This window comes from Papio anubis, chromosome 19, assembly GCF_008728515.1.
Source record: "Papio anubis isolate 15944 chromosome 19, Panubis1.0, whole genome shotgun sequence".
Classification (NCBI taxonomy): Eukaryota; Metazoa; Chordata; class Mammalia; order Primates; family Cercopithecidae; genus Papio; species Papio anubis.
In genome coordinates, this window is record NC_044994.1 from 70,995,000 (window position 1) to 71,017,453 (window position 22,454).

The following is a 22,454-nucleotide window of genomic DNA, read 5'->3' on the forward strand; positions in this document are numbered from 1 at the left end:
ATCATTCAACCCACTTCACTCAGCACATTCCATGGCTATAATCAATCCATGGAGTCTGTACAAAATCAGTCTCTTGGATAGAAGCAACGCTGTAGAGAACACCATTTTCTGTGTCCAGGGTGGTGACTTGGACTGAACTATCAAAGGCGGGGAAGGCAAATCGTGTCCAGAGTGCTGTGGTCTGAATGTCCCTGAAATTCACATGTTGAGACATAATCATCGTTGTGATCATAGGAAGGGGTGAGCTTTTAGGAGGTGAATAAGTCATGGGAATGGAGCGCTCTTGGGTGGGATGAGGGCCTTATAGAAGGGCTCAGGGATGAGTTTGCTCTGCTGACTCTCCCACCATGTGAGGGCACAGCACTCATCCTCTTTGCCTTTTTGGCCCCTCCTGACATGTAAGGCTGCCGCAAAAAGGCCCTCGCCAGGCACCAGATGCCAGTGCCTTGGTCTTGGACTTCCCAGCCATCAGAGTTGGAAATACATTTCTGTTCCTTATCCGTTACCCAGTGTATGGCATTTTGTTATAGCAGCACAAACAGACTAAGACACCCACTGGATCAGATTCTGGGTTTGGTTTCCAGAACTCTCAGCCTTTTGGCTACAGGAGTGAGGGTTTCTTTACGAATTATTTTTATTTTTATTATTTATCTTTATATTTAGAGACAGGACCTCACTCTGCCACCCAGGCTGGAGTGCAGTGGCATAATCGTAGCTCACCGCAGGCTCCAACTCTGGGGCTCAAAGGATCCCTCTGCCTCAGGAGGACCTGTAGCTGGGATTACAGGTGAGTGCTACCGCACCTGGCTAATTTCTTTATTTTTTGTAGAAATGAAGTCTCACTCTGTTGCTCAGGCTGGTGTGAAACTCCTGGCCTTGAGCAATTCTTCTGCTGTGGCCACCCAAAGTGCTGGGATCACAGGTGTGAGCCATCACTCCTGGCTATGTGGGTTTCTTTTAAGGACTCACAGACACTTTCTAGTCACTTACAAGGACCTTAAGCTGGAAATTTGGAATTCTAAGACCACCGTTTTCTCTTCCCAATTTTTCTAGTGCTCACAGAAGCAAGCAAGCAACCCCAATATACCAATTATTTTCGCAAACAAAATCTGTGGCCATAACTGTTTGTTCACCCACACCCTCACCCTTGCCTCCTACAGGCACTTGACTATAGGCATTTACAAATTTGCTTTCAAGAAACAGTTTGGCTATCGCATGCCATGTGCAACCAGTGTTCCATTCACCATTGTCAACAAAGTCGTTAGTACTTGAAACTCGAACCAGAGAAGACCAGTTCTCAAGAACATGGCACTCATCCAGGAGCCCGTCCCAAGGCTCTGCTGCCCCGTGCCCCTTTCAGGACCTGGAGGGGCTGGAGAGGCAAGGCTGGAGAGGCGGAGCTGCTCTATGGGTGCAGAGCAGGGGTGGGTTATGGGAGTAGACCTTGCACAACCGTGAGGGCTGGGGGCCACTGTGGTCCTGGATGCAGAGGTCAGGAGACAGCTGGCTGTGGACAAGGCAGGACAAATTGAGACCTGGTGCCCACAGGGCAAAGGGGAGCCTGTGCCTTGTCAGGCCACTTCCAACCTCAAGCCTGTGTATGGCTGGCAGGAGGGGCTGGGCCCTTCTGAGCCACACACTCTGGTCCAGGACATGGGCATTGGAAGGTCTGGTAGGGGCTGGGGAAGCTGTGGTCCAGGTCATGCCCACCCCACACCCACACTGTGGAGCCCTCTTAGCTCCACAGTGTCCAGTGCCCCCATATTGGTCTTTTTTTTTCTTTTGGTAGTGCTGGTAGTGTCGGTGGTACATATTTAATTAGATAATACATGACCCTTCAAAAGAATAAATGCAGCCTGTATGTAAGCAAGGAAATAAACGAACCCACCATCCTATTTACAAACTAGAAAATTAGCTGGGTGCAATGGTGCGTGCCTATCATCCTGGCTACTCCCTTGAGCCTGGAAGTTCAAGACCAGCCAGGGCCATGTAGAAAGACTGTGTCTCAAAAAACAAAACAAAAAACCTAGAAAATTACCAGCGCTCTCTGATGTGTCCCCCTAGCCCCCAGAGATAACTACTATCTTCACTTTTGTGCTAGTTGTTTTCTTTCTTTTTCTTTTTCTAAAAATTGTGGTAAAATAGACATAACATGAAATTCACTGGTTTAGCCATTTGTAAGTGGACAGTTCCGTGGCATCAAGCATACAGTGTTGTGCAGCCATCACCACCATCATCTCCAGAACCTTTCCATCTGCCCAGAACTGAAGCTCTGTCCTCATTCAGCACTGACTCCCCACCCCTGCGCCATGGCCCCAACCATTCCACTTTCTGTCTCTAGGAACTGGACTCCTCTATGGACCACCTACAAGTAGAATCTTCCAATATTTGACCTCTTGTGTGTAGCTTATGGCACAGCATACTGTTTCCGAAGTGTATTGATTTCAGAGTGTAAAGACTATGGCCCCAGCTTCACTTCTGCTCTTAAGAGTTCATGCAAAATGTCTCTGTGACCTGTGCTGACCCAGAGCCACAAGATGAAGGATTTGCCAAACAGCCGAAGCTTAGCTATGTTAATACATACAAATCTGTCGCCAAAGGAAGGAAACTATTAGAGCAGTAATTTTTAAAAACATCGCAGGACTGAAGGACACTAGTGTCTTATCAGAAGGGGCCCACCAAATGCCAAGCAAAATGGATAAAATTATACCCTCAAGAAAAATTGGCCAGATGTATTGGCTCATGCGTGTAATCGCAGCAGTTTGGGAGTCTGAGGCAGGAGGATTGTTTCAGCTCAGGAGTCAGAGACCAGCCTGACCAACATGGTCAAACTCCATCTCTACTAAAAATACAGAAAATTGGCCAGGCGAGGCCTGGCACATACCTGTAATCCCAGCTCCTTGGGAGGCCGAGGCAGGAGAATTGCTTGAAACCAGGAGGCGGAGATTGCAGTGAGCTGAGATTGGACTGTGTCTCCAAAAAAAAAAAGGCCAGGTACGGTGGCATACACTTGTTGTCCCAGCTATTTGGGATGGGAAGATTGCTAATTGTGCCTGGCTTGGGTGAGAGAGTGAGACCCTGTCTCAAAATAAATAAATAATGAAAATTACAAAAAGAAAATTATGATGAAATTTCAGGATAAAGAAAAGTCCATAAAAGCTTCCAGAGAAAGAGCAGTTTTCGTGCAAGGCTCAGGATTTCATGTAAGGGACTTCATTGCATATAAAGGCTCAACTGTAAAGTGAGGCTCTAGAAAAACATGGAGCAGGATCTTCAAAATCCTGAAGACAAGTATTTCCAACCTGGAATTTCATACCAGTTAAGGTGAAGATGTAGAGACGCTTTCAGAGGTGTGAGGTCTGGAAACCTTTTCCTGTCATGAGCCCTTCTCAGGAAACTGCTAGGGGAGAAAACAAGGGAGTCGACTGCAAGAGGGAAAAGGTTTCAGGACCAGGAGGAAGGTCAGCAGGACAGCGGCCACTGCATCGCCATATGGTGGTTGGACCAGGGTCCCCAGGACCACCTCAGGCTTGACGGTTCACAAGAAGGACTCCCAGGACTCAGCGCATGGTCTCACTCCTGCCCACCTACTAGAGCAACCGAGCACCCAGCACAGCCGGTCAAGGGGAAAAGGTGTGTGAGGTGAGGTCAGCGGAGGCAGGCACCGGTCCAGCACCCTCTCCCACTGGACCCAGTGGACCCACTGGACCCACTGGACATGCGAATTCTCTCAGCAAAGAGCGGCGACACGTGTGAAGTGTTGTCCACCAGGGCAGCTTAGACCCCCCCGGGGCTTCTGCTGGGGGCTCTCACGCAGGCATCCTCTTCTTGGCGTGTACCGAGATTCCAGAATTCTAGAAGGAATGCAGGTGTTCAAGAAAAACGCTTCGGGCTTGGAGAGGCACTGTCAGGTTGCTGGGAGCCCTTCTGAAATCCGAGTTGCCAGAGGCCAGCCCAGGGTCAGCCTGGTAAGCAGACCTTGTATAGGATGGCAGTCAGGCCTGCTTGTTAGCTTTTTTCTGCACCATCCTGAAGGAAGAAGCCAAAAAGAGCGGCCGATCAAGAGTCAGCCCAACAGACCTCGGGTGCCGAGGGCAGCAGCAGCTGCAGCCGTCCCTGAATGCAGATGAGAGACAGCCAGGGGTAAACTGCTGGGTAGGTGGACTCTTTGGCCTCTTTTACTTCAACAGTGAGAGGCAGCCATCTCCTCCTCCAAATCGCAGCAATGGAAGAACCCGGCAACACCGAAGACGGCTCCTCTGCTGTAGGCTGGATCTCGGCCCATCAGTCTTTCCCTTTTGCTTTCATGTGGAAGATCTGGAAGGCACATACGCTTTTTTTTTTCTTTCCTTTCCAACTTTTATGTAGGTTCAGGGGGTACACGGGCAGGTCTGTTATGTGGGTAAATTGTGTGTTGCAGGGGCTTGGTGGACGGACTGTTTCGTCACCCAGGTAAGCAGCACAGTATGGAATCCTCATCCTCGTCCCATCCCCACCCTCGGGTAGGCCCCGGGGTCTACTGTCCCCTCCCTGTGTCCATGCATACTCGATGTTTGCCTTCCAGTTATAAGTGAGAACATGTGGTGTTTCGTTTTCTCTTCTTGCATTATTTCACTTAGAATAATGACCTCCAGCTTCACCCACATGTCTACAAGAGACATGGCTTCATTCTTTTTTACGGCTGTGTAGTATTCCATGGCATATATGGACCACATTTTCCTTATCCAATTTACCACTGATGGGCATTTACGTTCCTTTCATATGTTTGCTATTGCCACATATGCTTTAATATTGACTCTCTCTTTATATATTCATATAATGTGTATACAAAAATATAGTAAAATCCCATTTTATATAACTCTTTTCATGGAAATGCAATTTTTACAAAATAAATTCTTATTTCCATTTTTCCAAAATAAAATATTTTACATATCTCAACATAAAATTATAATATGGTAGTACTTGGTATTACACCTTCTCTTTGGAATTTTCAAGAGAATTTTTGCATTACTATTAAAAACATCCTGCATGATATCTTCTGGGCTTCCACTAAGAATTTGGAAGTAATTAGCTTCATCTATCTGAAGTGGTAGAGACATAAATGAACTTTAACAAAAGAACATACTTCCTTTAGGAGGTATATGAAGAGATTTTCCATTTCTGTCATCGTTGAGACTGTGGTTGTGCCAAGAAAGAAATCCTTAAGCATTAAGTTTAACGAGGTGAGACCTTGTCAGCCACACAGTGGGCAATACAGAAAAGTCACATCAATCCCAACCCCAACCAACCATAGCCAGACCCACAGAGTGAGATTTGAGTCCAGTTTATTTATTCTTTACCAACCTTTGAAACTTCCATGACAAGCTATTAATTACATGTTTTTTTCTGTTTTGTGACAGTTATTGAAACATCCATGGGTCATTACAAAGCAGTAATTGAGTGAATGTTTGAAGGAAACTATGAGCCACTAAATACATTGATCTAAATGCACTTCACCTGATGCCAAACAGCAGCAGGCCCCTCTCAAGCTTCTGGGCTTTGTGGGATGTGACCAAAGCTCCTCGTGCAATCCACATGCCATGTGTGCACGCACACACACGAGTATTTGCAGCTGACTGAAGTTTTCTTTCTGGAAATCAGAAGCTAGAATATATTCCTAGACAAAAATATTTTGGTTTTTAATTATTAACTTGCTATAATTAATACGAAAGCATTGCATGGTAAATTGAATAAAATGTCAGTATTGTGGCTGCATTTTTCTCCTTTTATTACTGATCAAGGCATCATCAATCTTGAGGGGGCACTTGATCGTCCTCTTTTGAAGACACATCTATTCAGTGGGTGAAAGATGATGCTGGACATCCTGTATTTTGGTCTATGCTGGAATGTTCTGAATTCAGATATATGGTAGACAGGAGTAGGAGTAAAGTTGATTTTTGTTCACTAACTCCACATCTTCCATCCCCTGACTACTGTGAGAGAGAATGCATTTCTCTCCAGGGAGAATCCCATAAGAGCAAAGTGAGGAAAGCATCAGTAGGAAATAACAAATGTTGACATCGGCCTTTTACAAATGCCTTTAAAGACAGCTCTTACAAGGTTCCTCTTTCATGGTAGTGTTTGATTTTTAAGTGTGCATTACAAGAGCAGTCTCTCAACTTTTTTGCACATTGACCCCTAAAATAATTTCTGGAAAGTGTGTATCCCTTCACATATTGTGTGTGGACAACTAAACATTTTTTGTTATAGGTATAAATAGTTATCAATTATGTATTTTTGGCATATCATGAAGTATTGACATTTAAAAATAAAACATCATTTTTTCAAATGTGTTAAATGGCATCGAAATTCCACAATAATGTGATACTCACTGTTATCCATAAAAAATACTTAACAAGCTCCTCTTTAACTTGTGAAAAGTTATGCTAAAATATAATTTTCTTTTTCTTTTCTTTTTCGAGACAGGATCTCCCCTGTCACCCAGGCTGGAGTGCAGAGGTGTGATCTTGCCTCAGTGTAACCTCAACCTCCTGGGCCCAGGTGATCCTCCCACCTCAGCCTCCCGAGCAACTGGGACCACAGGCATGTGCCACCACACCTGGCTAATCTTTTGTATGTTTGTATGTTTACAAGGTTTCACTATGTTGCCCAGGCTGGTCTCAGATTCCTGAGCTCAAGCAACCTGCTTGTCTCGGTCTCCCAAAGTGCTGGGATTACAGGTATGAGCCACCTTGCCTGGCCTAAAGTATAATTTTCAAAGAGGTAAAATTATAATGCTCATGCAAGATTTTATTCAACTTATTAATCAATGAAGGAAGATACAATGAGTAAGATGTAGAACTGGTTCAAAGCGTATTTTAGGACATAGAGATACTGAGGACATAGAGAATATTATGATAAGACTGTTTAGTTAGATACAAAACTGGGTGATCTCCTAAAGGATAATAAGCTATATCCTTTGAGGTATATTTTCCTACTTGTTTTAAAATGTAGGTTTTATTATTGTTTAGCTATAGTGAGGCCAACAGATCAGGAGATGATGGCCACAGAAAACACAGTTTGTTAGAGCTCCCACAGGAAGGGGCCATGCCACGCCACGCCATGCCACGCCACACCATGCAGGGTTGGGACACAGAGGGAGAGAGGCAAGCCAAGAGCCTTTGTTGTGGCTTCCACGGGAAGGCTGGGCGAGGCGGGGAGAACAGGCTGGGCAGGTTTGGCCTTGGCTGATGTGATCAGCAGGCTTTGGCATGAAGGACCATCCTCCCTGTCTCTGGCCTGGCCCCATGGTAAGTAGGGCAGGGGCACAGTGGCCTGGAAAGCAAGAGCTTATCCCACCAATCGAGGTGGCTGGCAGGATTGGCGGCTTGCATGTGAAAGATGTGCTTGCAGGTGAGTCATCTGCTATCTCTAAGAACGGATGAGCTGTAAGCAGGACAGGCTCTCCCCTGTTAGCCAGAGCATCAAGAATGTAGAAAATAAAATGTAGTTAATACACAACAAAACAGAAACTATTTGTGCCTCTATTGGCAAACATCTTTAAGTTAACATGCGATTTCACTAAGTCAAAGACTTTCATCAACTAGTTAGCAGTGAGTTGAACAAAGTACGTTCCACTCATCTTTGGGTGAGACTGTCCCTTTGTATGACATAAAATGACATTCATTTCTCCTTTTTGCCTTACTTTCAAATTCTAGCCATCAGTATCATCTTCCTAAAACTCAGGGGGCAACTTGAGGTTAGAGGTTAAGGGTATGGCCTTTGGCACCTGGGTTGAAGCCTGGCTCTGCAGCTGTGAGCACTGTGACCTCGGGCAGATTGCCTAAGCCCTCTGTGCTCCAGGCTCCTCATCTGGGGAAAGGTGAAGGAGACTCACAGAGCTTACCTCATGGGGAGGCTACTGTAATCAGTGGTCGCACAGCATATATTTTTCTATGCTTTTACTTTCGACTTTTATGGGTCTTTCTATTTAAGGTGAGATCTGAGACCTCAAGCATATAGTTTTCTTTCTTTCTTTTTTTTTTCTTTTCTCTTTTTGTTTTTGTTTCAATTAGAGACGGAGTTTCGCCATGTTGCCCAGGCTGGTCTCAAACTCCCAGCCTCTAGTCATCTGCCCGCCTCAGCCTCCCAAAGTGCTGGGATTACAGGTGTAAGCCACCACGCCCGGTTGGGTTTTATTTTTAATGCAATCTGACAATCTGACTTTTTACTGAGGTATTTAGTCTGTTTACATTTAATATACATAAACTGACCTTCAGGTTTGTCTCTACCATCTTCTTTGTTTCCCGCTTATTCCATCGATTCTTTTTTCTTTAAACTCCTTTCACAGCTTCCTTGAAGTAATAAAGTATTTTTATTATCCCTCTTCCTCCCTCCATTAACTTGTTAGCTAAACATTCTGTTGTTATTCTTTTCATGGTTGCGCTAGGGTGGCATTGACCAACACGGCCTTCTGCCGTGAGAGCGCCATTCTGTGCCTGTCTCTGCCTCTTACGCCACCCGCTCTTTCCTATAGAACAGGGATGCACAAACATTCTCTCTAAAGGGCCAGATGGTAAATATTTCAGGCTTTGCAGGTGATATGGTCTCTGTAGCATCTTCTTAACTCTACCATCATAGCTTGAGAGCAGCCATAAGTAATAAGTCAACAGATCAGTGTGGTTGTGTTTCAAAAGCACTTAATTTACAAAGTGGGTGGCAGGTGGCTTTTGCCCACCAGCTGGCCTGCATCTACTCTGTAGCCTCATGCTCTTTGAGGTAGCTTTGCTCCCAGGGCTCCAACTCAGGAGGGATTCTATTCAGGGTCAACACTTTTCCTTATCTAATCTCTTTGGTCTAAGGGTGAAACCAGTTTTCCACTATTGCTTCTCCCAGTTAATTCGTCAAAAATATTTGGCTTTCTTATTTCCATCCATACCTCTGCAAACAGCTCCTTAAACTCTCTTCAGTTTAACGCTTTAAGTATGTCATCTTTTTCCTGTCAAGATACCCACTGGGGGATGGGTGCGGTGGCTCACATCTGTAATCCCAAGACTATGGGAGGCCGAGGCTGGTGGATCACTTGAGGTCAGGAGTTCAAGACCAGCCTGGCCATCATGGTGAAATTCTGTCTCTACTAAAAATACAAAAATTAGCCAGGCATGGTGGTGGGTGCCTGTAAGCCCAGCTACTTGGGAGGCTGAGGCAGGAGAATAGCTTGAACCTGGGAGGCAGAGGTTGCAGTGAGCCGAGACTGCACCACCGCACTCCAGCCTGGGCGACAGAGCGAGACTCTGTCTCAAAAAAAAAAAAGATACCCACTGGTACAACTTCATACTTGTGGACTTATGGCAAGTATTTCATTGTGTCCTAAGTAAAAACAAGCTGTTTCCCTATGTGTCTCCCTCTTCTACTAAGCTTCCTAGAGGACAGACAGTATGCCTTAGTCATACTGATATTCCCCATAAACCCCATCGTTAACTTTTGCATGCAATTGAAACTGAATAAGCAATTCAGAAATGGAGCCAGGAGAGGTTAGAATTAGGAAAAAAGAAATGAGTATTATTTACCTAAGTGGGTAGGTGATGAAGGAGGAGTTTTCAAGAGAGATGGAGTAGGTAAAGGAAGAGAGCTAGTTAATTTAGTCTGCGCATTAAGGGAGGAAAAAATTTACAAGGAGTTGGTGTGAAAACTGCCTGTGGTTGCGTGTTATGGTTTGGCTGTGTCCCCACCCAAATCTCATCTTGAATTGTAGCTTCCATAATTCCCAAGTGTTGTAGGAGGGACCCAGTGGGAGATAATTGAATCAAGGGGGCAGTTTCCCCCATACTGTTCTCATGGTAGTGAATAAGTCTCACGAGATCTCATGGTTTTATAAGGAGAAACGCCTTTTGCTTGGTTCTCATTCTCTCTCTTGCCTTCTGCCGTGATTGTGAGAGCTCCCCAGCCATGTGGAACCGTGAGTCTATTCAACTGAGTGAGGGTGAGGAGATGGTGTTATCAGTGTGAGTTATTAACTGTGGGTGAGGAGAGGATATGAACAGTGTCAGTGATTAGTGGGGGTGAGGAGATGCTGTTATCACTGTCAGTTGTTGAGTGGGGGTGAGGAGATGGTGTTGTCACTGTCAGTTGCTGAGTGAGTGTTAGGAGATGGTGTTGTCACTGTCAGTAGTTGAGTGAGGGTGAGGAGATGCTGTTGTCACTGTCAGGTGTTGAGTGAGGGTGAGGAGATGGTCTCACTGTCAGTTGTTAAGTGAGGGTGTAGATGATGATGTCACTGTCAGTTGCTGAGTGAGGCTGAGGAGATGGTGGTGTCACTGTCAGTTGTTGAGTGAGGGTAAGGAGATGCTATTCACTGTCAGGTGTTGAGTGAGGGTGAGGAGATGGTGTCACTGTCAGTTGCTGAGGGTGAGGAGATGCTGTTGTCACTGTCAGGTGTTGAGTGAGGTTGAGGAGATGGTGTTACAGTGCCAGTGCTGTGAGAATGAGATGGTGTTATCAACATCAGTTGTTGAATGTAGGTGAGAGATGGTGTGAACAGTGTCAGCGGCTGAGGGTGAGGTAGAGAAATAATGGGTGAAGTCCCTTGTCAATTGGGAGGCCATTGGTGTCTTTTGAAAGTAGTTAGTGTCTGTGGAGTGGCGTGTATTCAAGCTACATGAAAAGCAGCTGAGAAGCAAACTGGCAATCAGAAAGTGGCAGCAACAAATTAAGAATATTCATATTCACAGGCGGGGCGCGGTGGCTCAAGCCTGTAATCCCATCACTTTGGGAGGCCAGGAGATGGAGACCATCCTGACTAACACGGTGAAACCCCGTCTCTACTAAAAATACAAAAGCTAGCCAGGCGTAGTCCCAGCTACTCGGGAGGCTGAGGCAGGAGAAAAAAAAATTAATATTCATAATGACCATTTTTTTTTTTTTTTTTTTTTTGAGACGGAGTCTCGCTCTGTCGCCCAGGCTGGAGTGCAGTGGCGCGATCTCAGCTCACTGCAAGCTCCGCCTCCCGGGTTTACGCCATTCTCCTGCCTCAGCCTCCCGAGTAGCTGGGATTACAGGCGCCACCTCGCCCGGCTAGTTTTTTGGTATATGACCATTTTTTATAATGAAAAAGTAATACATGCAGATGGGGGAGGATCACCTGAACCTTGAGAGGTGGAAGCTGTAGTGAGCCGTGATCAAAACATTGCACTCCTGCCTGGGTGACGGAGACCCCATCTCCAAAAAACAGAAAAGCATTTATAAGTTCATGTTGAACAGTGTTTCAAACACACAGACAAAATGTGTATGTCATGATAATGGAATATCAGAAAAACATTGGTTAAAAAAACACAAAGTGAATAAACCAGAAATAGGCGAGGTGAGCGGTGTTCAGCTTGCGGGCTTCCAGGGGCAGTGGGTGATGGAGGTGGAAGGCGGCCGTTTTCGGGACAGGAAATGAAACAAACCCAACCAAAGGTGTATATTCGTTCATTCAGTATCGTTTTTCTTTCTTGTGTAGATTGAGGGTGTAAACCTCGTTTCTGACAGTCGCCTACAGGACTTTTCAGCAGGCCGCGGGCCTAGAGGTAGGGGATGTGGACTCAAGCTAAAGATCAAGAGCCAGAGGAAAGGAGGAAAGCGGCAGTGACGAAGCAGGACAAGAACATCTCGGAAATACAGCCCAGCGCGGTGGGCGCGCCTGGGGTCGCGCCGCTTTGGGGACCAGGGCCACGGAGCACGACCCTGCCTGTGAACGCACAGACACCAGTGGTTCCAAGGGCGCGGGCACGAAGCGGGCACCGAAGGCAGGCTGGAGAAGCGCGGGGCGGCAGCAAGAAGCGTACTACTCCCGGCAGCGCAGGCTCGGGACCGCTCAGGAGGCCGCGCGCGCCCACGCACGTGCCAGGCAGAACTTCCAGGAGACGGCTGCCGGGTCCTTCCACCCGCGGACCAGAGCGCGCCCGGCCGAACCATGACCCATGTGCGGGGCCTCCCGCGCTACCGGAAGACCAGCCCGCGGCGTACGCAAGCCCCGCCCCGCCGATTGGTGACGTCATCGGGCCCTCACGCGGCGGGGGCGGGGCCTCAGAACGCGACGCCGCCGCCCCAGTCTTCGCCGCTCGTGACGTCATCGTCCGGACTCCAGTGACTCCCGCGCCGCCTTTTTGCCACCTGGCACACGACATCGTGCGCCGACGCCCACAGGAGGGCGGGCCTAGCGAGCCACGCCTTCCGCGTCGCGTCGCCGCCGCTCTTGACGTCATCGGACCTCGCCGCTTGGCGGAGGCGGGGAAGGTCCGCGGGCGGTGCCTCCGCCGGGGTTGGCGCTGAGGGGAGAGGGCGGGGAAAAGGTGGCGAATTGAGGGGAAAGCGGGAGGGGCGGGAAAGGGCGGCCGGAACATGGCGGACCAAATCCCGCTCTACCCGGTGCGTAGCGCCGCGGCGGCCGCAGCCAACCGCAAACGCGCGGCCTACTACAGCGCCGCGGGGCCCGGGTCGGGAGCCGACCGGCACAGCAGGTAACCGAGGCGGGACCGGCGCGCGTCCCCCGCAGACGCGCCCCGGGGGCTCCAGTCCACCGCAGGAACCCGGAGCCGGGCGGGTCTGGGGTCCTACCGGCGCTCCCCATCTGTGCGCCGGGAGTCGGGAGTCCTGGGCGTTCTGGGCGCGCCGCAGCTGTGGCGTCCGCTGTGGTGAGGGCCGCGGAACTGCCGGAGCGAGCGTCTGCATCCCGGGACGCCCGAGCCGAGCACAGGAGCCAGAACGGGAGCGGAGAACCGCGGTCCGGTATTGAGGGGTGGCTGCTCTCCTAAAGTAAACGGGGATCAAAAGTCCTAATTTATGGGATAATTCAGAGTCTCCGAAACTTGTTTGTGTAGCCGTATGAATTGTGAAGGTGACAGATGCAACTTTTAATTATATTGTTAAAAACACACTCCTTATTGAAATGACTTCTGTTCGACATTTCCGTATCTTTGCTAGGCACACTTTTTACTTAAACACATATATACAAAGTGCTTTTTGTCGACATGTAGTTTTGCCTTTAGGAAAGGGAAATGGAGTATTGAGAACGGTTGACTTGTTTAGTGGGGCCACAGGTTAGCGGTAGAATTAGTGTACAGACCTTTCGTACCCGAGATTGGATTTAACTCATATTTAACTTATTTCTCATTCAAAGAAAAGAAGAAAATTTTAAAAAATAAGTATTGCTTCTTACAGTTTTTGAAGTTTTATTCCAGAGGAATTGTAGAAAACATAATTTCACTAAATATGTAGTTGCTTCAGAATTTGAGTTTTTGAACAATTTTTGGTTTCCGTCATTTGAGAGACTGTAACATACAGCTCAGAATACGTATCGGAATGTTATAACGCTGATTTGTGTGTTGATTTTCCCACTAGCTGTTTGCTCTTGGGTAACTTAAACTCAAAGCCATGGTTTCTTCATCTGTAAAGTGCTGGATAATATTTTTTCTTAGGGGATTATTGGAGATTACAGTAGAACCTGTGTAAGGTGCCCTTTTTTCAGTGCTTGGTTGAAAGTGGGTTCTCTGGAACTACCATTTCTCCTTTCCTCCTTGGTGTTACCTATAGCAGTAACTGTATTAGTAAATCTGTTTAATTTTAGGAGTTCATTATTTGGAAATGTGCCACCTGTTTCAAAATAGGTTTCCGTCACAGATTGAATCCATTTTTGCCTCATGTACTTTGAAGCACTGTCATGTGGTGCACACACATTCAAGAATTTTGTCTTCTCGGTGGATTGTTCCTTTCATGGTTAATGTTCCTCTGTCTCTGGTAATTTTCTTTGCTCTAAAATCTTCTTTGTTAGATATTGATGTCGCCATTTATGCTTTTTTGGATTAATGTTTGCATGGTATTAGCTTTCAACTTACCTATGTTGAATTTGAAGTGAGTTTCTTGTTGGATCTTATGATCCTATTTTTTATTGACTATGCCATTCTCTTTTGATTGGCATATTTACACCATTTACAGTTACAATAATTATTGATATGTTAGAATATAAGTGTGCTATGTATTATCTGTGTTCTGTTTCTTCTGATTCTCATTGCTGTTTCTTTTTTTTGTTTTTGCCACTTTTTGGGTTACTTGGACACTTTTGGTATCCGTATAGTGTGTTTGAGATTAGGTGTTTGTATAGTTTTCACAGTGCTTGATCTGGGTATTACAGTATACATATGTGACTTATCACCATGGTGTATTGCTGTATTTCACCACTTCCAGTCAAGTGTGGAAACCCTTCTTTCAGTTAGGTCCTCACTTTAAATATCATGTCCTGGGTATCAGATGATGTTACAGGTGGTTGACACAGTTTTTGTGTCAGTCATCAAATATGGTTTGTAAAACTCATGATGATAAGGATAGTGTATTGCACATACCACGTGCCCATATTTCCCCTTTTTCTATTGTTCTTCCTTTTTTTTTTTTTTTGAGACAGAATCTTGCTCTTTTGTCCTGGCTAGAGTTAGTGATGCGATCATAGCTCATTACAGCCTTGACCTGTTGGGCCCAGGCAATCCACCCATGTAGCTGGGACTACAGGCACATACCACCATGCCTGGCTAATTAAAAAAAAATTTTTTTAAGAGACAGGATCTTGCTATATTGCCCAGCTGGTTTCAAGTGATCCTCCTGTGTCATCCTCCCAGAGTGTTACGATTAAGGCGTGAGCCATGGCTGCTAGCCTGCCATTCTTTTCTTAGCACTTGAAAAATCTTGTGCCTCTTCCTTCTTGCGTCCGTAGTTTCTGATTAGGATGCTGCTGTCACTCAGATTGATGTTCCCTTGTAGATAATGTGTCATTTCTCTCTGGCTGCTTTCAAGTTTTTACTTTGTCTAGTTTTCAGAAGTTTAATTATGATGTGTCTTGTCGTGGATTTTATGTTTGGTTTTTTGTTTGTTTGTTTGTTTGCTTTTGGTCTTCGACTAAATTTAGGAAGTTTTTAGCCGTTATTTCTTCAACTACTCTTTGTTGTTGTTGAAATAATGGAGAGTTGCTCCCATTCTCTTCTCTCCATTTGGATTTCCAGTGTTAAGAAAGTTGGATCTTATGTTGGTGTTTCATAATTCCCTTAGGCTTTTTCCCTGTTTCTTTTCTCTGTGGTGTTCAGATTGTGTACGTTCTATTAATCTGTTCTCAAGTTCCCTAATTCTTTACTCTGTTATCTCCACTCCATTCTGTGAATGTTTTGGCTCTTGGTTTGACAGATGGTTTTCGATTGTCTCTTGGGTATTTTGTATATTAGGAGAATTTGGGTTCTATTTATATCTTTTATTTTAGCGTGCAGCCACCCTGTTTAGATTCAGCACATAGGTCCTGGACTACATTTGTGGCCTGTGGTTCTAAATGACATTTTAATTCTCAGAGCCTTTGTGCTGTGATCTTTGGTCTGCTTGGTTTATGTGGTATCACTGGGGCTCTTCCTGGTCTCTGTTGGTGCTGCGTGAGAGCGAAAGGTGGATTTTCCTAGGCCTGGTTTCTCTTGTTAAAATTAGATGAAAGTGTCAGACCCATGGGGATGAAGAGGCTTCTGTGGTTGGGCCCTGGCTGTGGCTGTATCCCATCCATATGGACCCAGTGACTGCCCTGGTGTCTCTGGGTTGGAGAAGAGGGGTCTTAGCACCGCTGTGGCAAAAGGGTTCCTGTGGCAGAATCCCTCTTGCTGGTGACACCTTGATGCTCTGATGTCTTGGAGCAAGATCTTAGGTTATGGATAAAAAGGTTTTTCTGGACCAGGCTCCTTATGTGGTGGGGTTGCACCTGTTAGTGCTGCCTGGCTCTCCCTAATGAGAGAGAGGAGTCTCAGGCATGAGAGGCACAGAGCCTTCTTGGGCCAGCAGCTTGTAGTGACAAGTTCCCCTTACTGCTCCTGCCCAAATGCCCCAGTATCCTTTGATGGGAGAGGGGAGTCTCAGGCCCCAATATCCCTTGGTGGGAGAGGGGAGTCTCAGTAAGTCACTGCTGCCTTCTTACCTTCTTTCAGAACTCTCCTTTGATTGGCTTTTGCTTAATTACCAGGGTTTATAGTTGGACTTACTGGGGAGAAGCAGAGAAATGGGTCTATGGCATTTTGTCTGGACCAGAAGTTGTGCTTCTACATTATTTTTTGAAGTTGGGTTTTATTTTATCGTGGTAACATACACATAGCTTAAAAAGTTAAGTGGTGCTTTTACAAGGCATACAGTAAGATATTGTGACTCTACCTGTATGTTGGTAAGTATTCTTTGGCTCTTGAAAAGAACATTTATTTTGCTATTGTTAGGCGGAGTGTTCTGAAATGTTATTTATTTCCTTTTAGTTAATGGTCCTGTTGAGTTCGTCTTTCCTTGTAGCTTTGTTTATTCTCTTTTGTTCTTTTTTCTTTTTTTTGACATGGTCTCAGTCTATTACCCAGGCTAGAGTGCAGTGGCATGATCGTGGCTCAATTCAGCCTCGACCTTTTGGGCTCAAGCCATCCTCCTGCTTCAGCCTCCAGAGTAGCTGGGATTGTAGGCACACGCCAACATGCCCAACTGATGTAAAAAATTTTTTTTTGTAGAGATGGGGTTCCACTGGACTTGAACTCCTGGGCTCAGTGATCGCCTTCTATTGGCCTTCCAAAGCGCTGGGATTACAAGCATGAGCCAGTGCACCCTGCCTCTTTTTAGCGTTTTATCAATTTTTGTTTCACATATTTTGTAGGTCTATTGTTTGGTGCATACACGTTTGAGATTCCTGTGTGTTCTAGATGGATTGACACTTTTATCATTATGTAGTTCACCTATGTGTCTCTGGTAATTTTTCTGCTCTGAAATCTACTTTATCTGACACTAATATAGCCACCTCTGCTTTCCTTCAATTAATGTTTGCATGGTATATAATTTTCCATCCTTTCACTCTCAGGTAACTTATATTTGAAGTGAGTTTCTGGTAATTGTCATATGGTTGGTTGTTTTTTTTACCCACTGCCATTGTCTGTCTTTTGATTGATGTATTCAGAGGGTTTATGTTCAGCGTAATGTTTGATAATACCATTTTATTTTTTGCTTTCTGTTTTTGTTTCTCTGTTTTCTTTTTCCTGCCTTATGGGTTATGCGTCAACATTTTTTAGAATTCTAGTTTATCTATAGTGTTCTTCAGTGTATTTCTTTGTATAGATATTACTTAGTGGTAGCTCTAGGAATTACATTATGTATACGTAACTCATTGCAGTGTACTGTTGGTATTTTAACAGTTGTTGGGTGAAGTGTAAGAGCTTCGCCTCTTTAAATCCCTTTATCCTCCCATTGGTAATACTCATGTAAAAGTATATGTAGATTTTACATACATAAAGGTATATAAATATTTCCTTTATATACAATTAGAACTCTATATCAGACAGTGTTATAATTTTTGCTTTATCTCTCTAAGAATCTAGAATATTCAAGAGGCAAAGGAAAGCCTATGGTATTGACCTACCTTTTTGCCCTTTCTGTTTTCTTATTTCCTGATAGTTCACAATTTCTCATTTTTGTTCTGTTTCAGTAATTCTCTATTCTTTTAGGGTAAGTCTACTGGAAGCAAATTCTGTTCGTTTTCCTTCATCTGAAGATGCTTGTATTTCTCCTTCATTCCTGAAGGATAATTTCATCAGATACAGAATTTGGAGTTGACAGTTCTTTTCTTTTAGCACTTGAAAAATGTTATTATGCCACTTCTTTCTGGTCTCTGTGCTTTCTGATGAGAAATCTGATATCATTTGAGTTGTTTTTCCTTTTGAGATAGGTGTCACTTTTCTCTTACTACTTTCAACATTTTTTTAGTCTTTAGTTTTTAGTTGTTTGACTCTTCTGGGTCTTGGTATGAATTTCTTCAGGATTACCCTGTTTGGGGTTTGCTTAGCATCCTGATTCTGTTAAGTCGGTATCTGTTGTCGGATCTGTTGTCGGATCTCAGAAGTTTGCTTTTTGAGCTCTACTCTCCATCTCTCCTTTTACCCTGGTGTGACACCTTGTGAAATCTTTTCTTGTTGTACCGTAGGGTCCTGAGTTTCTGCTCATTTTTTCTAAGTCCATTTCCTGTTCATCTTGGGCAGTTTCTATTGTTTTGTCTTAAAGTTCACTGATTTTTTTCCCCCTTTTTAAAATTTTACTGTTGAGCCCATCCATTAAGATTTTTAGTTTCAGAATTTCCAGTTGTTTCTTCTTCATACTAGCAGTGTCTCTTCTGAGACTTTATATTTTTTTCATTTGTTTCAAGTCTGTTCATAATTGTCCATTGAGACATTTTTATGATGTGTGTTTAAAAATCCTTGTTAGATAATTTCAGTGTCTGTGTTGTTTTGATGTTGACATCTGTTGATTCTCTTTTCTCATTTGAGTTGAAATTTTTCTGGTTTTGGGGATAATGAGTGATTTTCCAGTATAGCCTAGACATTTTGTTAAGAGATTTGGGATCTTATTTAAATCTTCTGGTTATCGGGCCTGGTGGTAGTGGTAGTGGAATGTGGGGTTTACTGCCAGAAGGGGGTGAGGAGCCAGGTTCCCTTCACAGCCCATTTTGACATCCGGAAAGGGAAGGTGCCATGTGACTACTGGCTCCCCAGTGGTCTCTGCTAGCACCACCTTGGCTGGGAAGGGGAGGAGTGCCTGGTTACTGCATGCCTGTGGCCTCCACTGACATTGCATGGGTGGTGTTACCTTTTAGAAGGTGGTTAGATTTTCCACTTTTCACTAGGCCTCCTCTGACACTGATAGAGATGGGTAGGAGTGCTTTATTACTGCCAGTTGGGGGTATTAAATAAAATGTACCAGAGGCCATTATTTCAGACTAAGCTCCTGCACCAGGCCAAGCAGACTAGAACAAACTAGAATGCAGTCACTTGTGCTAGGTGCCACAATCAAACTAAATTAAAAACAGGCCAGTTTCCCCCAAAACAAGAGATTCACAGCAACCAGTCATAAGGGGGCCAAACTGAGCCAGCATAAGAGAGTCCTCTCTACCCTGTAAGGAAAGTAACTTTGAAATGCCCAATCTGTATTTTGTTCCTTGAATCTGCTCTCTGCAGCCTTTTCTGGCTGCAAAGTTTACTTCTGCTGCTCAGCTGATCTGAGTATCTTTCTATTTCATAGATGAAATACTGCCTGATTGGCTAATAAAAGCCAGTTTGATCTTTAAACTAAATTTTTTGAAACTTTAACAGGGATGAGCGTCCGGCACCCTTGTGCATGTACTCTACAATGACTGCCAGGCTTGGGTGGATGTCTCCACTCCCCACTTGGTCTGCCCTGACACCATCTGGGCAGTGGGGAGAGGATCTTCCTACAGCTGGGCAGTGTGGGAGTCCAGGCTTCGCTTACTCTTTGCTGTTCAGTGTGGGTGAGGCTGTGCTTTTTCTGTCATCTTTGGATGGGATAGTCCTATCAAATTTTTTTTGTTCCGCTAGGCTGCCCTTTTCCTAGTCCTTTGGCTAGAAAGACCAGACTTTTCTTGGGGATTTTTTTGGTCTGTGTCTATTACTTTTCTGGTTGCCAACTCTCCAGTACACAACATGGGCATGAGACCAAAAGGGAATACTGGAAACTCACTGATGTCTTGTTCTCTGAGTCCAAGGACCTTACTGGTCTGCCCTCTTCTCTCCACCTTTTGATGTTTAATGTCCAGGGTTTTTATCTGTGTTTAGTGGGAAGAATAAGGAGTAGCACATATACTCCATCTTGGTCTAGAACTGGAAGGAAGGAGCAGTTTACATTTTTCCTTTTTTCTTCTTTTTATTTACTCTTTTTTATTTTAAAATTGCTTCATTTACTCATTTTTAACAGCTTTTTTGATATAGTTTATATACATACAAGTTACCCTACTTAAAGTGTATAGTTCAGTGTTTTTTTTTTTATGTTTTAAGTTCTGGGATACATGTGCAGAATGTGCAGGTTTGTTACATAGGTATACACATGTCATGGTGGTTTGCTGCACCTGTCAACCCATCATCTACATTAGGTATTTCTCCTAATGCTATCCCTCACCTAGCCCCTAACCACCTGTCAGGCCCTGGTGTGTGTTGTTCCCCTCCCTGTGTCCATGTGTTCTCATTGTTCAGCTCCCATTTATGAGTGAGAACATGCGGTGTTTGGTTTTCTGTTCCTGTGTTAGTTTGCTGAGAGTAATAGTTTCCAGCTTCATCCCTGTCCCCGCAAAGGACATGAACTCATCCTTTTTTTGTGGCTGCACAGTATTCCATGGTGTGTTTGTGCCACGTTTTCTTTATCCTGTGTATCATTGATGGGCATTTGGGTTGGTTCCAAGTCTTTGCTATTGTGAATAGTGCTGCAATAAACATACATGTGCATGTGTCTTTATAGTAGAATGGTTTATAATCCTTTGGGTATATACCCAGTAATGGGATGGCTAGGTCAAATGGTATTTCTAGTTCTAGATCCTTGAGAAATTGCCACACTGTCTTCTACAATGGTTGAACTAATTTAGACTCCCACCAGCAGTATAAAAGCATTCCCATTTCTCCACATTCTCTCTAGCATCTGTTGTTTCCTGACTTTTTAGCAATTGCCATTCTAACTGGCATGAGATGGTATCTCCTTGTGGTTTTGATTTGCATGTCTTTGATGAGCTTTTTTTCATATATTTGTTGGCCGCATAAATGTCTTCATTTGAAAAGTGTCTGTTCATATCCTTTGTCCGCTTTTTGATGGGATTGGTTTGTTTTTTTTAAATTGTAAATTTAAGTTCCTCATAGATTCTGGATATTAGCCCTTTGTCAGATGAATAGATGACAAAAATTTTCTCCCATTCTGTAGGTTGCCTATTCACTCTGATGATCGTTTCTTTGCAGAAGCTCTTTGGTTTGATTAGATCCCATTTGGCAATTTTGGCTTTCGTTGCCGTTGCTTTTGGTGTTTTAATCATGAAGTCTGTGCCCATGGCTATGTCCTGAATGGTATTGCCTAGGTTTTCTTCTAAGGTTTTTATAGTTTTAGGTCTTACATTTAAGTCTTTAATCCACCTTGAGTTAATTTTCGTATAAGGTATAAGGAAGGGGTCCAGTTTGTTTTCTGCATATGGCTAGCCAGTTTTCCCAACACCATTTGTTAAATAGGGAATCCTTTCCCCATTGCTTGTTTTTGTCAGGTTTGTCAAAGATCAGATGGTTGTAGATGTGTGGCATTATTTCTGAGGCCTCTGTTCTGTTCCATTGGTCTATATATCTGTTTTGGTACCAGTGTTATGCTGTTTTGGTTACTGTAGCCTTGTAGTATAGTTTGAAGTCAGGTAGCATGATGCCTCTAGCTTTGTTCTTTTCGCTTAGGATTGTCTTGGCTATGTGGGCTCTTTTTTGGTTCCATATGAAATTTAAAGTAGTTTTTTTCTAATTCTGTGAAGAAAGTCAGTGGTAGTTTGATGGGGATAGCATTGAATCTATAAATTACTTTGGGCAGTATGGCCATTTTCACAATATTGATTCTTCCTATCCATGAGCATGGAATGTTTTCCATTTGTTTGTGACCTCTCTTATTTCCTTGAGCAGTGGTTTGTAGTTCTCCTTGAAGAAGTCCTTCACATCCCATATAAGTTGTATTCCTAGTTATTTTATTCTCTTTGTAGCAGTTGTGAATGGGAATTCACTCATGATTTGGCTCTCTCTTTGTCTATTATTGGTGTATAGGAATGCCTGTGATTTTTGCACATTGGTTTTGTATCCTGAGATTTTGCTGAAGTTGCTTATCAGCTTAAGCAGATTTTGGGTTTTCTAAGTATACAATCATATCATCTGCAAACAGAGGCAGTTTGACTTCCTCTTTCCCTATTTGAATACCCTTTATTTATTTCTCTTGCCTGATTGCCCTGGCCAGGACTTCCAATACTATGTTGAATAGGAGTGGTGAGAGAGGGCATCCTTGTCTTGTGCCGGTTTTCAGAGGGAATGCTTCCAGCTTTTGCCCATTCAGTGTGATATTGGCTGTGGGTTTGTCATAAATAGCTCTTATTATTTTGAGATACATTCCATCAATACCTACTTTATTGAGAGTTTTTAGCATGAAGGGGTGTTGAATTTTATCGAAGGCCTTTTCTGCATCTATTGAGATAATCATGTGGTTTTTGTCATTGGTTCTGTTTATGTGATGGATTACGTTTATTGATTTGTGGATGTTGAACCAGCCTTGCATCCCAGTGATGGAGCTGACTTGGTCGTGGTGGATAAGCTTTTTGATGTGCTGCTGGATTTGGTTTGCCAGTATTTTATTGAGGATTTTCACATCGATGTTCATCAGGGATATTGGCCTGAAATTTTCTTTTTTTGTTGTGTCTCTGCCAGGTTTTGGTATCAGGATGATGATGGACTCATAAAATGAGTTAGGGAGGAGTCCCTCTTTTTCTGTTGTTTGGAATAGTTTCAGAAGGAATGGTACCAGCTCCTCTTTGTACTTCTGATAGAATTCGACTGTGAATCTGTCTGGTCGTGGGCTTTTTTTGGTTAGTAGGCCATTACTGCCTCAATTTCAGA

The 22,454-nt window shown here is 44.2% G+C and overlaps 1 protein-coding gene across 3 annotated transcripts in view; it reads left to right on the forward strand.

Moving 5' to 3' along the window:
* Positions 1–12,225: 12,225 nt before the first annotated feature.
* Positions 12,226–22,454, forward strand: part of ATP9B (ATPase phospholipid transporting 9B (putative)) — a 287,191-nt gene continuing 276,962 nt past the window's right edge. The window contains exon 1 of one of the 3 annotated variants that reach the window (XM_009192938.3): positions 12,226–12,479. In XM_009192938.3, coding sequence (XP_009191202.2) covers positions 12,361–12,479 — 119 coding nt within the window. In that variant the 5' untranslated portion in view covers positions 12,226–12,360. Of the gene's footprint in view, positions 12,480–12,538; positions 12,857–22,454 lie in introns of those variants that run through there. The other 2 variants (XM_003914507.4, XM_009192941.4) reach the window with 2 other exon arrangements.